The following is a 20,693-nucleotide window of genomic DNA, read 5'->3' on the forward strand; positions in this document are numbered from 1 at the left end:
TCCATTGCAGAGTGGAAGAGAGTAAAAAGTTGTGTGGTATACTTTTACTAAAGTAACAGCAGTTTTGCCTTGGGTAATATTACTGGATTTTTATTGTTAAAAATCCACAAGGGGGCTGTTGCCAAGTAATATTCTGAACAAGTGGGTTTTTTTTGAGGGATGTTTTGCAAGACTGTTTTAACTGTGTAACTTTAATTTTGTGTGCTTTTTTTCTTGTTAATAAATCTTTTAATTTTGAAATCATAAAAGTGTTACTGGAATTCTATGCTTTTGGGATGAGTAGTTCTTTCCCTCATTTTCAAAATATTAAAAAAAAGTTATAATTAGTAAGGCAAGTTTCCCTCTGGGATTTGGCTTGCTCAGCAAATAACATTGGCTATGTTTATAACACAGCCAGCAGCTTAAATACTGACACTGCATGCATTTTAGAAGAGAGCTTAGAGGTGGGATCTGCACGTGGTGAGACACCATGCATGAGTGGTCTGCAGGAGACAAGGTTAGCAAAGATATGAACTTGCCAGACAGTGAGGTTGCACATGAATTCTGTTGCAGAGGACTCAGATGAGGGCTTCCAAGGTGCAGCCAACAGAAAGTTGATGTTTATACACACCAAAATCCTTGGTACATTGGCAGGTCTGCCAGGAAACCTGCGTTTAAGGTTAAGAGCATGGAGAAGTCCAACACCAACTTGGCAGAGGGCTGTGCATAGGCTGGAGCTAATCCTTGCCATTGTGGAAGTAGTGGTCAACTTCATGGGAACAGCTCTGGACCCAAACATGACACAATGTCTGAAAGTCAACGTCTCATTTTCCATTCCAGCAGAAGTCACCCAATGTGTGAATAATGCAGTGAAAGCTCCGACGGAAGTCATGCACAGTTTGTTTCCACGGAAGCTCTGATTTCTCTCAAGCAACTCAGTTTACTGCCATCATGGCTGCAGATACCTGTGTTCAAAGATGCTTGCAGGGTGCCACAGAAGTCCAGCAACCTGTCCTCCAAGATATTACGAGAATTGCTGAGCTGCCATCCTGCTGCAGTGAAGGGAACCATGGAGCACGAACCTGCTGTTCTCTCACGTTGACAGCTTTAGTCTTCCTACCACTGCAAATTTGCTAGTGCCTTTGTTGTCCAGCAGTCAGCCAACTCAGACTGTTGTTGCCTATACCAATATGATGCAGTTCAAAGCCAGGCCTGCTAAGTGCAGAGTTGCCTGAGGTTACCTTTGCAAGGCAGTTTGCAGTCTCCCCTGCTGAAAGGCAGCAGCATTCCACCAGGCACATTGCAGGTATTACGGGAATGTACAAGGGTGATAGCTGATGTCTGTATGCAATACGGCATGGTTTGATTTACAAATTTGGTTTAGAACGTTTGCTTTATAATGGGTTTTTATTTTAGCATTGCAGTTGAGAGGATGCTGTGATCGTCACTAGCAGAGGGAAGGGAAGGGAAGATGTGGAACTGGGGTTGTGTGCACTGGTACCAAAGTTGATCATGGGCAGCTCAGCTAGAAGGGGAAAGATGGGTTATCTTCTCCCTTCTTCCTCCATCGTCACTGTATAGCTGGTGGCAAAGGCTGTGCCCTCATGATGGAGAGGTTGCGCAGCAAGCAGCACACTACCACAAACCTTTAAGTGATCTGTTGATTACTGTAGGGCTCATCCAATGCAGTCCAGGCAGAACTAACCTAATTCTCTGCTCAATCGCATTTCGTACAGCAGTATGGCATTTGGTTATATGCATGCTTCTGAGCTAAGTGTGGATTGCGCACTCAAGTTATGCGCCATGTCAAAGGCTGGTTCTCGTCACCCAGTAACCACTTTCTGGTTTGTTGTGGTGGTACAAATACAGCTGGCACAGCACTGTCACAGACAGAAGGCAACAGTGGTTGCCAGGATACCAGGCATTGACCTACATGATACGAAGTGTATGGTCATGCACAAGCTGGATATTGATGGAGTAGAATCCCTTTCCATTGCAATACATCTCAGTTAACATGCAGTACCTGCAAAATGTCATGTGTGTGTTCAATGGAAGTCTGCTATACTTAGGAAGTCATGGTTTGCTCTGCTTGATTCTCTCTGATAAGAGAGAATGAAGTGTATTCAGCTCTCTTGGAATACAGAGGCTCAGTGACTTCCTTTGTGCAACAAAGCATGGCGAACTGGGAGATGCTGCAAGTATTACCTGCTCCAGTTTAGAAGGATTCCAAAGCATAAAAAGTTCATGGCTACTGTCACCTTCACAACCACTGGCAATGCTTTCCTTATCTTGCTCTGAGGCTACAATTGCAGCAGCAGGTGGCAAGTTTCAATCAGGGCCTCCTTACTGAAGTGGAGATGTCTGACACGCTAATAATGTGTGCAATAATACAAGCTCCAACAACTTATTGGTACCAATGGTCCTCCAGATCTCCCCATCCCTTCGACCCTATCCCTTCTTCAAATCCCCTGACGCTGAACAGTCTGTACTCAAAGGACTCACTTTTATCCCCTTACACCCCCACTTTAATGAAGTTTGAGCTCTGCACAATGTTGAACTCTTCTCCCATTGCCTTCACTTCCCTGCTCAATTCTTTGACAGGAGTCCTCCCCCGCTCAACGGACCCTTTCCCTCATCTCCAGTATTCTTCCTCTACCTGGTCCCTTCACTTTGGCCTCTTACCCACTCTGGATCTTTTCACAGAACCGTCAGCGTAACATAGGCCGTCTTAATTTCTCTGCTCCCCTCAGCCACACTAACCGGTTTCCCTCTGAATTTGCTGTACTCTGTTGTCTCAGGTCCAACCCTGATTTTGTTATCAAACCTGCTGATAAGGGTGGTGCTGTTGTTGTCTGGCATACAGACTCTGCAAGATAGAAGTTGAAGTTGGTGCACCAACTCTCAGGCAATTCTTCCTACCTCCCCCAGGATCATGACCCCATTACTGAACTTCAAGTCGTTGTTTTCAGGACTGTCCACTGACCTCATCTCCTCTGGAGATCTTCCCTCCACAGCCTCCAACTTCAATCCTCTAACCCCATACAGCCCGCTTCTGCCTCCTTCCCAAAATTCACAGGACTGCCGTTAGACCATTATTTCAGCCTGTTCTTGCCCAATGAACTTATTTCTTCCTATACTGACCATTTTTTCTCCCTTTGTCCAGCCTTATCCCTCCTACATTCATATTTCTTCTGACACCCTACATTTCAATAATTTCCAGTTTCCTGGCCCTAACCGCCTCTTTACTACGAACGTCCAAACTCTCTTCACCTTCATCCCCCACCAGGATGGGCTGAGGGCTCTCTGCTTCTTCCTTGAATGGATGCCTGAACAGTCACCATCCACTATCAAACTCCACCTAGCTGAACTTGTTCTCTCAAATAATTTCGCCTTTAATTTGTCTCACTTCCTCCAAATAAAACACGTGGCTATGGGTATCCACATGGGCCCTAGTTTGCTTGTCTTTTTGTGGAACATTTCTTGTTCCAGTCCGACTCAGGCACCCTCCCACGACTCTTTTTCTGGTTCATTGATGACTGTATTGGTGCCACTTTGTGCTCTCATCTGGAATTGGAAAAATTAATCAATTTTGCTTCCAATTTCCACCCCTCTCTCACCTTCAAATGGTCCATCTCCGAAACTTCCCTTCCCTTCCTTGACTTTTATGTCTCAATTTCTGGGGATAGTCCGTCTACAAATAACCATTACAAGCCCACCGACTCCCACAGCTACCTCGACCGCACCTCCTCACACCCTGCTTCCTGTAAGAGCTCTATTCCATTCTCCGTTTCTTCGTCACATCTGTTCTGATGGTGCTAGCTTCTACAATGGCGCTTTTGATAGGTGTCCCTTTTTCCTCAGCCGAGGATTCGCCCCCATTGTGTTTGACAGGGCCTTCAACTGTGCCTGAGCCATTTCCCACACTTCTGCCCTCACGCCTTCCCCTCCCTCCCAAAACCAGAATAGGGTTCCCCTTGTCCTCATTTTCCTTCCCATCAGCCTCCACATTCAAAGGATCATCCTTCACCAATTCTGCCAGCTCTAGCACGATGTCACCACCAAACACATGTTCCCTCCCCTCCCCTGCCTGCATTCTGAAGGGACCTTTCTCTCCGCGACATCCTGGTCCACTCCTCTATCACCCTAGCATCTCATCCCCTTCCCATGGCACCTTCCCATGAAATCGCAGGAGATGTAACATCTCCTTCCTTACTGACCAAGGCTACAAACACTTCTTCCAGGTGAAGCAGCAATTTACTTGTACTTCTTACAATTTAGTCCACAGTATTTGCTGCTCACAATAGAGATCTCCTCTACACTGGGGAGACTAAATGTAGGCTGGGCGACCGTTTTGAGGGACACCTCCGCTCAATCCACAAGCATGGCCCTGATCTTCTGGCCACGTGCTACTTCAATTTACCATCTTGCTCTCATACTCATATTTCTGTCCTTGGCCTGCTACAATATTCCAGTGAAACCTATTGCAAGCTGGAGGGAAAGCACCTCATTTTCTGATTAGACACTTTACAGCCTTCTGGACTCAACATAGAGTTCAACAAGTTCAGACCATGAACCTCCGTCCTTCATTTTGAATTTTTTGCCCCCTAATGCCAGTCTGTACCTTGTTTTCATGTTTTTGCTTTCAGACAGCACTGATCTTCATCCTGCTATTAACATGTTCTGCCATTTTGCTTTTAGACAGTGCTCACCTTTATTCTGCTATTAACATATACTCTGACTAAGCTTCATGTCTTTAATACTATTACCATTCCCTTAGCCTGTGTTCCCTGACATCTTTGTCCCCCGCTCTCTAACCTATCCCTGACCTCTTTTGTTCCACCTGCCCCTCCCCCTTTCTCAACAGCATAAAACCCATCACATTTCTACCTCTCTTTAGTTCTGAAGACAAGTCACATTGGACTCGAAACATTAAGTGTTTTTCTCTCTCCACATACGCTGCCAGACCTGTTCTCTCTACATATGCTGCCAGACCTACTGCGTTTTTCCAGCATTTTGTTTTTATTTCAGATCTCCAGCATTCAAAGTGTTTTGCATATATGTCTGACATACTGTTACTCGATGAGATTCAGGTAAGAGAATTGCTCCTTGAGCACACTGGGTGGATATCACCTACAACTTGGTGTCTTTTCCCCCTCCTCCCTCTTCCAGCAGCTTTTCCTGCTCTGTGTCACCTCTGCTCGTTCCCCTGTCACGCTGTAGTCCAAAGAGGAAGGCAACCGACTGCACCCATTCCTGGGAGCCAGTGATCCCTGGCTCCCTGTAGGCTTTAGTAACTTTAAGCAACTCTAGAAACTAAACACTTTTCCAATTGTGACAGGAGCTAGCAGAAATTAATTGGCAACTAACCTGAAAATAGTTAAATAGAAAATAGTTTAAATAGCAGCTGTGGGGTAGGGATGTTACTTCTTGCTGCTAAATATACGTTTAGTTGTGTTCCTAAGAGAAGCTGTTAACTGGAACATTGAGTTCCAAAATGGCAGCCCTGGCATCAACTCAGCATTATACACTGAATGGCTTCTCAATCTGTCTACTCTGCATACTTCAGCACATGCACCCTGTGCGCATGCTAACGTACTTACAAAATAGACATCCGAACAGCTAACATCAGAAGTATGCACGCTGGCACTGCAGAACCGAATTTCAGAGCTTATATGTTTTTGCCTTGTTTACACCAGCATCAATAAAATAAACCATATATATTTTAAGTAATTTTACAATTCAAGAAAGATTAGCTAGAAACTGAATTAAACATGAAACAGATATATATTTTCACAAATTTAACTATGAAAAGGTGTTAGCTTCTTTGATTTATATACAGCATAATACTGAGTATTACTTCATTACAAGCATTGCAGGTTTTAAATAAAGAAATTAGCACTTCATAGCAGTGCGAGCACTGTAATAGGCTATGTAGAACATACTAATACAACTCTTTCATCTAGTTTTACCTTTGACGCAGCATGAACAAACATTTTGCAGATTAAAGCACCAATTCCAGTCAACCATGTCCTGCAGCTTGAATAATCTGCTCAGACTTTTAACAACTTAAATGTCATGAGTTTGCTCATTGTTCCTTTTTAATTGGCTGTTACTTTTCAATCAGCTAATGAAATGAAGTTTAAAGAAAATTTGAACCTTTTATAGTTAAACAGCTGGGTCATTAAATAAGGCCACTAAAAAACTCATTGCTCTTATGTAGGGCATGTCACCAGTTAGATAAATGAACTGCAACTATAAATATTAGTTAAAAAACACATTAAGGGCCAAAAAAAAAATGGTTGTTCCAGGATTTTCCTGTCGTAATTTCAGTGAAAGTCTGCGAAATGTCACAATTTAGGTTGGGACCTATGTAATACTGAGACCCAGATCTGCATTAAAAGTCTCCAGATTATCTTGTAGGAGTGGAACCAATATGCACTACAAACAAGGCCACTGTTGTCTGTGAGAGGCAGCAGGAACTCCTTATACTGAGAACCTCCATGTTTTGAAGTCTCAAAAGGGCATTGGCATATAAGTCAGGATAGGCATATCTTCCTGACAATTGATGGTCTAAAATTCATCTGGGGGTTCAAAGTCCACTGACGATTACAAACTGATATCCTGGTCTGGAACCCTGAAGATGGAATTTATCAACATTTTAAAGTGATCTGCTTTGTCAGGAGCTCTAGTTCTCTTATTCCTTGGCTGACTCCATGAACTTTGGCACCATCAGTAGCAGGGATCTTGGGCAGGCACATCTCGGCACTTGTGCTGGGATATATCACCGCTGCCACCATCCCCCTACCCTTTCCAAAGCATAAATGTCCTAATTGGTTTCATGCTCAATAAGAATGAATCATTATATGTATAAGTTTGCATCCATACACTTGCTAAACTTTTGATCTCAATTAATTCATGAGGTTTTCGGTGAAGACCACGTCCTAGTACAAGGCAAAACTGCCTACTGCATCAACATCTAGCACAGATCTTGGCAAACCTTGGCCAGCAGCTTCCAATCTGGCCCACGGCTGCAGCAAGGAAAGCATACAAGGTGCACCCGTGCATCTGGCAATTGGCATCAGGAGCTGTGAAAGTAAAATGCAGATCCTGGAGACATTCAAGGGAAATACCTCAAGGACAATGGAAGTACTACCAGGTAACTCTTTCGAGTTATCAACAGTCACAGATTGTAACTCTTTTGAGTATATTCACAGTTCTTGGTTTTTCCGGGAGTGGGACATGAACCCACAACCCTCTGATTCAAAGGCGAGGGTGCTATGAACTGAGCCACCAGGTAAGATGGAGTTGGCTGATAATTGGAAGTTGCAGGCGGGCTTTTCTCAGGGAGTGCGACGGCTATATTAAATGAGTGAGTGCACATGGAGGGGTTGTGAGAGCAGCACAAGGTCTGTGTACATTTAAGATTACTTATTAGATTACTGCAGTTTTGATTTGCTTTTTGGTTTTACAAGCATATACACTAATTTCAAAACTTCAATTTATTTTGCACTTAAGTTTTTAATGCTCTTCATGAAAATTCAAGTCAACTCTAAATAGTTCTGTTTCCCCATTTTTCTCATTCCATCACTGAAGGGACTGATTCTTGCCAAATCCTGGTACCATGGGTGCTGGCAGTCCAGGGTTTGAACCTGTGACCTTCAGGTCTACAATGGCATAGTAACACTGAGGAGCGCCTTCACCCACAAGAATGGCAATATATTTCTAATCTAATAAAAAATCTTGCATCCGCATATACACCCTGTCAATTCTTTACATTATAAGCTCTTACAGCCACATTTATAATGATACACAGGATGTGGAACTTCAGTTAAGTGGGGAGATGAGAAAAGTTGGGGTTGTTTGCCTTAGAGTAGTGAAAGTTAAGGGTAGATTTAATAGAGATGTTCAAAATCATGAAGGGTATTGATAAGGTAAATAAGGAGAAATTGTTGAGTGGTAGCAGAGTCGGTAACCTGAGACACAGGTTTAAGGTAATTGCAAAAGAACCATGAGTCAGCAAATTTGTAGACACAGCAACAATTTGATCTACAATTCTGCTGGTAGACAAGGGATTGAAATATTGAAGCGTAAATGCTGCCGCCTGCACCGAATCCCAAGGTATGTATGACTGAAGGTCTCCACAAGCAATCTCGGTTTAATATTTTGAGATAGGCATCTCAATGATTAAAAACAAAAACAGAATTAACTGGAAAAACTCAGCAGGTCTGGCAGCATCGGTGGAGAAGAAAAGAGTTGACGTTTCGAGTCCTCATGACCCTTCAACAGAACTGAATTCTGTTGAAGGGTCATGAGGACACGAAACGTCAACTCTTTTCTTCTCCGCCGATGCTGCCAGACCTGCTGAGTTTTTCCAGGTAATTCTGTTTTTGTTTTGGGTTTCCAGCATCCGCAGTTTTTTGTTTTTATCTCAATGATTAGTTGTTCATGTACTTCTGAAAATAAGAGTCAAAAAAGTATCTTCTGCTCCTGCTGGAAGTGCAGCTAAGGTTTGGATGTTAGAAGAGGGATAATGAATGCAATAGAAAGTGAAGAGTGTGTGGTTTTAGGTTAGGGTTTTGAGTAATGAGAAAATTGAAAATGAGAAATGTTTCCTAATACATGTGGAACAGATTACAGATGAACTTGGTAGCACCTCTTTTGAAATGTGCTGTGAAGTTATTAAATCCCAACTCTAGGAATGAGAGAAGGTACAGATCACTATACTCCCCACAAGATGTGGTGACTGCCTCTCAGATGCCTTTTGGTCTCTCCACATTTCCTTTACTGCTTTTCCCTTGGTGGTTCTTGCAACACCATATTGTAGATCACAGCAAACCAACATTTATATTCGCAAGACAAAAGCAAAATACTGCAAATGTTAGAAATCTAAAATAAAAACAGAAAATGCTAAAGTACTCAGCAGGTCAGGTAGCATCTGTGGAAAGAAAAAAGTGACACCTGGCTTTGATGCTATTGTAAAGAGGGATGACTAACTGAGGTGTCCACATTAAGCCAGGAGGGTGTGAAAAAGAGGGTACTTTTGGTTTTTTAATTGTATGTAACGCATCGTTATGATGGTATAATTATCATAATAAATGTTTTATGTTTATTAGCATCAAAATTTATCTTTATTATAACTGTTCATTCTTGGGCATTTATGGCCAGTCCCCCATGCAATTTCCATACCCAGATATGGCCCACTGGCTGAAAAGTTTGCCCAACCCTGGTCTGGTGCCTGGTTACAGAGTGGTCGAATCTGGGAACAGGTCATTGCTTGTTGATTAGTCAAGTTCATATTTACATAGATCTCAAACAAGTCTCAACAATTCTGCTATTTTTAATTGGGGGGAGAATGGGGTAAGAAGGGGAAACAAAATAACTAAAATGAATCCTAATCACTTAACATTAAACATCAGAGGCAGAATTTTCTGCCTGTCGGGTGGGCGGGCCCGACCCAATCTCCGGCGGGCAGGGAGCCGATCCCCGCTGGAGAAGCAGGCCCCGCCGCCAATTAAGGCCCGCCCAGCGTGACGTCCGGCGGGAAGCGCTATGCACTTTCTGTGCGGGTGGGGGGGGATTCCCAAAAGCGAGAGTGCGCTCTGTCGTGCGTGCGCACGAAGGAGTGCACATCTCCCTGAGGCTAAGTGCTGCCTCAGGGAGATCGCTGACACTTTTAAAAAGATTAAAAATAGAAATTTTTAAAAATCCTTAACATGTCCCCCTCATGTGACAATGTCACATGAGATGGGACATATTCATAAATTACAGTAAAACTTTATTAAACTGTTTAAAACCCTGCATGAAACCGCATAAATCTTCAATTATTTTACCCCATTTCCTCTTATCTTCTGCAAAATTGCAGCCACACCCTCCAATAGACAGCAATTTCCTCCTTTTGCAAGGGTGGAGAGTAGAGTATGGGGGAAAACGAATCAAGATAGGCAAGGACAAAGAGAGAGGGGAGAAGCACAGTTTTAAAATCATCCTTTGTCTTTAAAAAAAATTATTTACATCGTACGCTTTTGATCCTAAATTCTTTTGTAGAAAAATACTCAAACGTCTGTAAACATTATTTTGACTTACACTAGGACAGGTCTGATGGCATTGTTCATGTTACCATAAGCTGCACGTCCCAGCAGTTCTCGAAAACAACTCTCTGCTAGAGCAGCAGGGTCCTCGTCTTTATCTGCACTTCTTACAGAGGGAGGGTTGTGCTCGCTGAAAATAAAGAAAGGCAGCACATCAAGGATATTCTTTAACAAACTACTTTTGCATTGCAATAAATAGGATTAATAACAGACGTTATAATTTTCATGCCATTTGGCTAGAGAAGCGATAAATCGTTTTTCTCGCATAGCCAATTTAAAAGCACAGATCCATAGATCACACTATTTACCACTGTTAGGTAGAGACCGGAATTCTCATTTCTTTCACTACTGTGCAGCAGTACAAGTTTCTCAATGTTCAATACCTCAATGAGGCATTGAATTTTCCCAATTCAATACCTCAGACACTAGCCTTTCAAAAGAAATTCCCCCAGCATATTGTAATCATAGAATGGTTACAATACAGGGGGCCATTCAGCCCATTGTGTCTGTGCCAGCTCTCTGCAAGAGCAACTCAGCTAGTCCCACTCCTCTGCCTTTTCCCCATTGCCACATAAATCTTCTCTCTTCAGATAACTATCCAATTCCCTTTTGAAAGCCATAATTCAGCCTGTCTGCACCCCTAGGCAGCACATTCCAAATCCTGAAAAGGCTTTTCCTCACATTGCCTCTGGTTCTCGTCAATCACTTTAAATCGGTGTCCTCTGGCTCTCAAACCTTCCAATGAAAACAATTTCTCTCTTTCTACTTTGTTCAGACTCCTTTTGATCCTGAACACCTTTACCAAATCTTCTCTAGCTTTCTCTTCTCCAAAGAGAACAGCAGAGTTTCTCCAATTTATTTATGTATCTGGAACCTCTCCTCCTTGGAACCATTCTCAGGAATGATCAAGTGAGTGCCTTCTCCAATGTCTTCACATTCTTTCTAAATTGTGGTGCCCTCCAGCTGAAGATGAACCAGAGTTTTATAAAGATGTATCATAACCTCCTTGCTTTTGTACTCTATGCCTCAATTTGTCTTTGGTAGTTCCGTGAAACAAGGTGGATGCTTGCCATAGAATATATCCCATGGCAAGAACTCGCACGTGGCATCTTTTAACATGGGGAGGCTTGTGCTGCAGCTGTCACATGGTTCTGGCTGACCAGGAGACTCTCCCACTCTTGCACCTGCCATAGATGTATTGGAAAGTTTAGGTCACATTATGAATGCACCTTCCGTGGTTATCAAGTCCTGAAGCAGGACTTGAACCTGGAGCTTCTGGCTCAGAGGTAGGGACGCTACCCACTGTGCCATAAAACCTCCTGTGCCTCTATTCATAAAGCCCAGGATCCCATATGCCCGTTCAACTGCTTTCTCAACCTGTCTTGCAATCTTCAACAACTTGTGCTCATATACCCCCAGATCCCTCTGCTCCTGCACACCATGTAGAATTGTACTCTGTTTTATTTTGATTTTCCTCGTTCTTCCTATCAAAAATATATCGCTTCATCTGCCAAGTCTGCCCATTCCACCATGTCCTCCTTATCACTATGCTCTCCACAGATCACAATACTTCCACGTTTTCTCATCTGAAAATTTTGAAATTGTGCCATGTCTATCCAAGTCTAGGTCATTGATTTAGATCAAGGAAAGCAGTGGTCCTGATACCAACCCCTGGGGAATCCCATTATATACTTTCCTCCAGTCTGAAAAACAACCCTTTCACTACCACTGTTTCTTTTCACACAGCCAACTTCTCATCCAAGCTGCCACTGTCCCATGGATTTCAACTTTGCGCTCAAGCCTGTTACGTGGCACTTTATCCAATGCCTTTTAGAAGTCCATGTACATCACTTCAACCCTCCATGTTATCGCATCAAAAAGCTCAATTATGATAGTCAAATACAAGTTTCCCTTAACAAATCTGTGCTGGTTTTCCTCAAGTAATCCACAATTGTCCAAGTTGCAATTTTGTCCTGGATCACAGTTTCTAAAAGCTTTCGTACCACCGAGGTTAAACTGGCTGGTCTATAGCTTCTGAAGAACTCTAGCATCCCTGCTAACTCATGGGAGTCCCTGGCTCATGACTGACCAAAATGGAGATTCCAATTTACTTGGGTCACGTCTATTCTCACACCACTGAAACCGGCTCATCTGAGAAGGCACCAAACACATCGAGAGACTTCATCAGGAACAAGCAGAGGCGAAGTTGAGGTGTCGGAGAGCGCACAAAAACCTCAAATAACCCACCTACTGAACCCTTCAAGTACCATCTGCCCACATGTGGCAGAGTCAGCAGATTACGCATTGGATTTATCAGCCATCTCTGAACTCATCGAACTGAAGTGGAAGCAAGTCTGCCCCAATCATGAGGGACTGTCTAAGAGAGGAGTGTGTTGCTTGGCTTATACTTGCACCTTATTTGAATAAAGGTGTAACATTTGTAATGTTCCAGTTCTTTCGCACCACCCATGGCCAGTACTTCCATAATTTCTACCTCTACTTTCCTTAGTATCTTCAGCTACCTCTGATCTATCCTGATGACATATCAATTTGAAGTACAGCCAGCTAATCAAGTACCTCTTTCCTCATCAATTTTTAAGCCCAGTGTCTCAACTGCTTAGTTTTTCACTACAATTTTGGCAGCATCTTCTCCCTTGTTAAATACCGATGCAAAGTACTAATTTAGTACTTCAGCCATGCCGTGTGCCTCCACATATAAATCCCCTTTATTGTCATTAATCAGTTACTCCATCTTTTACCACTCTTTTTCTAATTATATGCTTATAGAAGACTTATGGATTCCCTTTTATGTTGGCTGCCACTCTCTTCTCATACTTTATCTTTACTGCTCTTACTTTTTATTTCCCCTCTGAACTTTCTATATTCAGCCTGGTTTTCACTTGTATTATCAACCTGCCATCTGTCATATGCACTTTTTTACCGCTTCATTTACTCTCTCATTATCAAGGGGGCTCCAGCTTTGTTTGGCCTACCTTCCCCCCCTCGTGGGAATGTACTTTGACTGTACTCCGATATCCGCTTTTTCCAACGGATTTTCAATTCCTGAAGATATTAAACAAATGACAAGGTATAAAAACTTGAGCAAGAAAGTAATACGGATTCTGAGTTTTTGTATCAGGAGAGCTCTTCTTGAATTTATGTGAAATAATGCTACTGCCTGTGCTTGATGATACCTTGCTCAGTCTTATAAACATACAAACAAGTCAACCATTTCCGCTGACAGCCATTTTTAATTCACGGCAAAACAACCTTTTGTACTTTTGATATATTAGATATTATTAAAGTTACATTTCTTAATTTAAGTGGCTATTTCCAACAGGTGACAAAAGGAAATTATGAATTGACAAATTAATCCCTTGGGGCTCTTAAGCAGAGCCGCACCTGATGCTCTGTTTTTTTTTAAAATAGGGAACCATGGTTTTCACTGATGGCAGAGCATGAGATCCAGCAGTTTTACAAATTTAAAGGTCTTGTCTGCAGACATCAGCAAACGGGATCCATTTTGCTGGTTTTTGGAACTGGGGCTACATTTAAGAGGGGAAGTCAGGGACATTCATATTATTCCGCTAAATCTTGGGTTGGTGCAGAACAAACAAAAGAAAAACTCTTTGCCAAGAGTGTTTTTATTAATCAAGGGGGTGATCATTTGGATGCAAGAGTTTGCCTTTCAAAGATTTGGCCTAACTCATTCAAGGTATTTGTTATTTTCTAAAACAAAGTGCTCAAATTAGGAAGAGGATATGGAAGTTACCTCCAAACTAACTGAAAGTACTTCTGTCTCTAATGTAAAACCAACAAGCTGAGGTATTGTTTCTGAAGTTGAAACTGATGGAGAAATTGATTTCAGTTGCCTTTTCAAGGGTAAGTTTAGCAGTTTAAGGGGATAATGAAATCTTAAGTGAAAGAGAGAAGTGCAATCCAGGAGGTCCCAGTGCAATAAGGAAGGATGTTTTGGGGAAATAAAATTGAACATTGGAGTGACAGGACTTGTGCTCTTTGGTTTTAGGAATCAATCTGAACTCGTGTACTAAAAGTCTAAGAGGGAGTTTGGTTAAGTAAAACAATGTGTTAAACTTGGGCAAAGTGGGAATATTTCACCTATGTTTCAATAATACTAGCAGAGACCTGCAAAAAGTTGTGGTGACATTAATATCTTTACTGCAACAATATTTTAAATACATGATTTCTAGTTATTCTTTCATCCAAGGCATTAACAGAAACAAAATTTGACCTTGGAAAAAGCTCCATAAAGCTGTGCATGTGTAAAAACAGTGGGTTTAAAGTGGTGCCAAAATGTAAATGCACCCATGTGGATGACACTCAAACATTTTCAAGTTTAACTGAATGCAATAAACAGAATTGGGTTAAAAAAATTGCAGTTAGCAACTACTTCACCAAAACAACAGTTTTCACCTCCGGCAGTTTACCACGTTACTCTGAAATAATTCTACAGCTTTTGTACTCCACTGGCCAGTCAGTGCCTTCCTTATAAGATTTTTAGCTACATGAGAGAACATGTACTAAGAAAAGGCATTAGTCCCCTGTAGTTTGTTTTGTTGCTGACCCTCTGGAAAGAGACCAAAAAAGATTTACATCTATTCGGCACTCTTGGGTCTTCCAAATGTCCCAAGGCATCAAACAAGAATTAATTATCTAGGGCAGTTCTGAGAAATTATGTGGCAACTGTTTTATGCACATCAAGATTCCGCAAACTACAACAAGGACTTTTAGAAAATGCAGTTAGCAGCCACTTCCCTGAAAGAACACTCACTTCCAGTATTCACCTGCATCAGATACAGATTGGAAAATTATATCAAATGGAAACTTTTCTAAAATCATTATCTTAGCTTAATTGGAATAAACCACCTGGGCACAATTTACCAAAAGATATCAATCTAGTAACAATGTGTATTCTAGTGAAAGTCGGGAAAGCGGAGGTGAGAATAGTAAAATGATAGCTTTCTCCTGGAAATATCTGTGCTCTTACCCATAATCAACAAGAAAACCACCATATTTGATAGCCTGGCCACTACCTGACACATCAGGACTATGGAGGGGAAGATGAGCAAAGACCCTCCCCGTCTATGATCTGTGAAAAAAAATCACCTGAAAGCTTATGAATGGCTTGTATCAGATGACACTTATGCCATGATATTGGAATACTGGATCTTGTGTGCAAATATGAGGCAACTACCATGCAGAAATGTATGGTGAAGATGCACTGAAGAATGAGTCACAGACATGGTCAGTTACTTGACTTGATTACACCACAACACTCACTCTACTGAGCTAGGCAGCTTTTTAGATCAATGCACTGACACATGCTCCAGAGAGAAACCAACTTTTTAAAATGAAACAATCAGGATAGACTTAAATGCATTGGTCCATCACAGGGATTAAAATTAAAAAGGAACACAGATGGATTTCCAAAGTTCAGAGTTGTGTTCCTTTGAATGAAATTGGGACAATTGAGGGCTTGTGATAAATATTACTTAGCAAAGATTAGCCTCAAGATGGATAAGGGTAGGGGGAGCTGGAAACTCTTTTTTGTCCATGATCTTTTTGATTATTATGGTACATTGCACCTTTCTCTATATTGTATACATCGCATGCAATTACACAAACACATGGTGTCCTTGTATTTCTATTTCAAAGGTGTATGAAGTATTAAGGACTCACCAAAGCAAAGACTTCAGCTTTCCAATGAGTCTGTGCTTACAGTCCTACCAGCGGTAATGTATGGCTTTGATCTTCAAGTTATCTGGTGACATCACTTGTTCAGTTACTGTCACTGCCCAATCTGGCATTTTACGTGGAGTAACATATCTTCCAGGAGTCCAATCCAAAACAGTGCAACAGTCTGCACTTTCAGACATTTGAAAGGCCTGAATCCTACATAAAGCTTGCTTAAACTGAATCCTGCATCACAGCAAACACTTCAGAATCCAATCAACCAAAAGCTTAAAAGGCAACAACCTACAATCAAATCTTTCCTCTCTCCGACAGTCTTTAAAGCCAAAAAATGACAAATTCTGCTCAGCAGCCATTCAATTATGAATTCTGCCAGTTTATGACCAGTATAAGAGCACAAAAATCACATATGCACAAAATTACTCACTATAAGCAGTGGGCACTGTAACTAAACAATATAAATTTTTGAACCATTTCACAGCACTCTTCTCCATTCACCTTATTCACCTCACTGCTACTCGTTTCCTCCATTCCTCAACAGGGTCCATAGTCTAACCTGTCAGGGTCCTCATAGTCTAACCTGTCAGGGTCCTCATAGTCTAACCTGTCAGGGTCCTCGGTCTTTTGCATGTTGAAGAGAAGTGAAGGAACAATCTTATCCATATGCTGAGGTTCCCATATTATCGTCTGTAGCTCATCATTGACTGTTTTCCGAACAACTCCTTGAATCCCCTTGATGCCTGCAATCCTGATCCTGCCAAGAACAAAAGTTACTCCTTTTAGCAGTGACCATCCACTTCAAATTTCAGAATCAGAACCACAATATTTTATGAATTCAAAGTATTGTTTGAGATTTATACATTTAGAATGTTAATTGAAAGAAGCAACAAACTATTGCACTTACACAAATATTAGATTATTATAGAATATTTTATTGATGGTTTTCTATAACTGCTTCTAACAGTTTGAAGACCACAATCAGATTACCAGACTGCCAGGCTTTAAAATTTGCATGTGAATTACTAAACCATTCCCTTTATACAATTTACCACAAAGTTACTCAGTAATAAGCTAAAATCATACTATAGATTTCACTACATTTTGATTTCTGAAGCAATGAGTTACAGTAATTATAGAATTTCACAAAATAAGGTCATCATGTCTGTGTTTTTCTCCAAACACTATTCGAGTCCCATTTACCTATATGTTCCCCACATCTATTAAAATTTTCTCTCAGATATTTATGAATTTCATTTTAAAATCTATTATGGATTTTGCTTCTACCAATGACTCTGGTTGGGGGTTTCATGTCACTACGGCAGTTTGCATAAAATAAGTTTTTTGCAAACTTCTCCCTTAGTGATCGACTTAAATTTACACCTTTAAGATGTTAACTTGTCAAAACATTTATTTTTCATAGTTAACTTTTCAAAACCCTTTACAATATTAATCACCTCTGTAAAGATCTCCTCTTAACCTATCACCTCTGTTTCTAAGGATAGTGTTCTAAGCCTATGACCATCTTCAGCTGCTTTGTAAACCTTCCTTCTATTATAAAGTCAGAAGTGGGGCTACACACTGATGACTGCAGAGTTCAGTATCATTTACAACTTCTCAGATACTAAAACAATATGAACTTGCATGCAACATGACCTGGACAACATTCTTGTTTGGGCTGATAAGTGGCAATAATGTGTGTGTCAGGCAATGATAATTTCCAACAAGAGAGATTCTAACAACCTTCTATTGACATTCACTGGTAGCACCATAGAAAAATCTGCCAGAATCAACATCCTGGGATCACCATTGATCAGAAACATAATTGGGCAGCCATATAAATATAATGGCTATAAAAGCAGGTCAGAGGCTGAATATTCTGCAACAAGTAACTCACCTCCCGATTTCCCCAAAGCCTTTCCACCATCTACAAGTGAGTAAATCTCCTCCGTACTGTCTCCCATGGTTACAATATCCTTCCTACAGGAGAATGCTCAAGACTGGACACAATATTCCAACAGCAACCTAACCAATGACTTGTATAAGTTTACTTTTGCATTGTGTCCCTATTTACAGAACCTAAAGATGTCAGATACTTTTTTTTGAAAAAGCGTTTTATAAAAAAGCTTCTCCCACTTTTACAGATTTGTGCATTAAATCTGAAAATTTCTAAACATATATGAACATACGAATTAGTAGCAGAAGTAGGCCATTCGGTCCCTCGAGCTCGCTCCGACATTTGATATGATCGTGGTGGTTCCGATTGTGACCTCTATTTTCCTGTCTACGTCCTATGCCCTTTGGCTCCCTTATTGGTCAAAAATCGATCTAACATAGCCTTAAAAATATTCAGTGACCCAACTTCCACTGCTCTCTCGGGGAAGAGAATCTCCCAGACTAACAATCCTCAGAAAAAAAATTCATTCCAGTCTTAAGTGAGAGACCCCTTATGTTTAAACATGAAATACAAGCTGTGCTTCTTCAACAACCTTCTAATCATGGACCCGTCTGGTCTCTCCCATCCTCACTGTGGCACAGCGTTCTTGGTTGAGTAAGGTTGTCCAGGTGGTATCCTTGTGACTGACTGGAGTTTCATTGTAGGCGTTCTAGTCGACATTCCATACCTTCACTGAGCGATCACGTGAATCACTGTATATCTAATGCGTGCCTTTTGGAAAGGATAGGCCCAATACTTCATCTTTATGTCCTTGGACTGTGTAAAGATGTTGGTACGTGGCAATGTCCCAGAGCAAGATAATCTTGTTTCTTTCTCTCGGATGTAGGTATTTATCATCTGCTGAGATTGCCATGGAGAGGATGTGCATTGTGTACCCCACATGTTAAACGTCTGTGCCTTGCTTCTTCGTGGATAGTTCTAGTCTCTCCAATAAGGCAAAAATCCTTTCGGCATCCATCCTGTCAAGTCCCCTCAGCATCTTGTATGTTTCAAAAAGATCACCTCTCATTCTTCTAAACTCTATGGGTACAGGCTCAGACTATCCAACCTCTCCTCATAAGATAACCCCTACACCCCAGGAATCAGTCAAGTGAACTGTTACAACCACAAGGAAGGGTAAAAATTTACTTCCCTAAGTTACCACTCCAGGTCTGGCTGTAACAGGGTTTATTCTGAATTTAGAAAAATTAAGGTATTTTACTCCGTGTCTGTGTTTAAGTATTTACGTACTGATTACAAAGAAACAAGTCTGACAGACTCTCGAGGTTTAAAACAAAAAGGGGTTGGTTTTACTGCGATAAAAATCCATCCAGGTAAAGATAGCAAAATATTTGAAAAAATAAACCCATGCTTCTTGAACTTATGTGACCCACATTCACACACAAGCATGCAAAATTTAGAAGTTATACTGTAGGTAATTACTTTCTTAGCTAAATTGAGGCTCAATGATGAAGGATAAAGAAATGCAGAGTTCACGGAGTCCTTGGCTACATCACTGTGGCTGCAGCAGAGATTTTTCCGAGTTCCTTTAGATTCCAGGAGTTGAGTTGAAGTTCACATAACTGCTATTGTCAGAGACAATTTCTTTTTAATTCATTATTACTCTCTTCCAGAAGTCAATGAGTTTTGCACCTGAGGTTTCTTTCGATGGAAAATTCACCTTCTCTGTGCTAGATCTTTAAACTGTAAAAGATAGGGTCTTAACTTGGGAGAGGGGAGTGCCTACTGTTCCATTAGCAGCCTCGTCAACATTGTTTGCCGCTTGGATGCTGTATTAAAGAGATTTCAAAATGGCTTTCAGTCACATGACCTCTCTCTGCCCCCCGCACTGCCACCCATAATGATTTCAGAAGGTGTTTGTTTATCTGATGTCTGTACCATGGTGCTTTTGTTTCATAGCTGGGGGTGTGATCTAGATTCTGTAATTTCCCAGCTATTAACCCCCAGAATAAGTCATTATCCATCTTGATGAGATAGGAAGACATACCTCCATATAGCCATTGTTCTAGCAGACATTCTATCTCCACTGAAGTAGTCTTCTAGAAATATAAATGCTATGCCCAGGACATTTCAGTAGATCACCTCAATGTGGTTCTTAACATCTTTGGGTGTGAAATTCCAGGGAAGGCTGCATGGCAAAATTCTATTCCACGTCGGAAGTTAAGAAACTGGTAACCGGCAATACCAGATGTCAGGTGACTCGTGGCAGCCATCTTTAGCCAATTTCCTTTCTTGTCTTTAAAAGGTTCAATATATATTTGGTCATCTAGTGAAATTACAGTTTAATATCGCTCCCCTCGGAATAGCACGCACGCGCGAGAGAGAGCGAGCGAGAGCTGTCCGGGCAAGAGTTCAAAAGCGCAAAAGAGGGGTGAATGGGGGTGGGGGGAGGAACTTGAAACAATAGCCATTGCCAGGAAAAAGGTGCTGGGAAAACTATTAGACCTAAATGCTGATAAATCTCCAGAACCAGGTGGCCTGCATCCTAGGGTCTTAAAAGAAGTGGTTACTTGATTCATTGGTTATAATCTTCCAAAATTCCTTTGATTCTGAAAGTCTCAGCAGATTGGAAAATTGCAAATGTAACACCACTATTCAAGAAAGGATGGAGACAGAGTAGGAAACTATAGGCAAGTTAGCCTAATATGTGTCATTGGGAAATTGCTGGAATTCATTATTAAGGAGTTTATAACAGAATACTTAGAAAATCATAATGTGATCAGGCAGGGTCAACATGGCTTTGTAAAAGGTAAATTGTTTTTAACTAATCTATTAGAATTTTTTGAGGAACAGGAAAGGTGGATAAAGGGAAATCTGTAGATGTGGTATACTTTTATTTTCAAAAGGCATTTGACAAGGTGCCATATCAAAGGTTACTACACAAGATAAGAGCATATGGGTATGGGGGTAACATATTAGCATGGATAAACAATTGGTTAGCTAACAGGAAGCAACAGGTA

The 20,693-nt window shown here is 41.2% G+C and overlaps 1 protein-coding gene across 4 annotated transcripts in view; it reads right to left on the minus strand.

Annotated features, from left to right (window-relative positions):
* Positions 1–20,693, minus strand: part of efr3a (EFR3 homolog A (S. cerevisiae)) — a 264,071-nt gene that overhangs the window by 129,365 nt on the left and 114,013 nt on the right. For 3 of the 4 annotated variants that reach the window (XM_078540592.1, XM_078540590.1, XM_078540591.1), the window contains 2 exons: positions 16,384–16,533; positions 10,063–10,197 (listed from right to left, as the gene is read on the minus strand). In XM_078540592.1, the coding sequence (XP_078396718.1) occupies positions 10,063–10,197; positions 16,384–16,533 (285 nt within the window). The remainder of the gene's footprint in view (positions 1–10,062; positions 10,198–16,383; positions 16,534–20,693) is intronic. The other variant, XM_078540593.1, reaches the window with a different exon arrangement.

The sequence above is a fragment of the Cetorhinus maximus genome, chromosome 4 (assembly GCF_964194155.1).
Source record: "Cetorhinus maximus chromosome 4, sCetMax3.hap1.1, whole genome shotgun sequence".
NCBI classification, from domain to species: domain Eukaryota; kingdom Metazoa; phylum Chordata; class Chondrichthyes; order Lamniformes; family Cetorhinidae; genus Cetorhinus; species Cetorhinus maximus.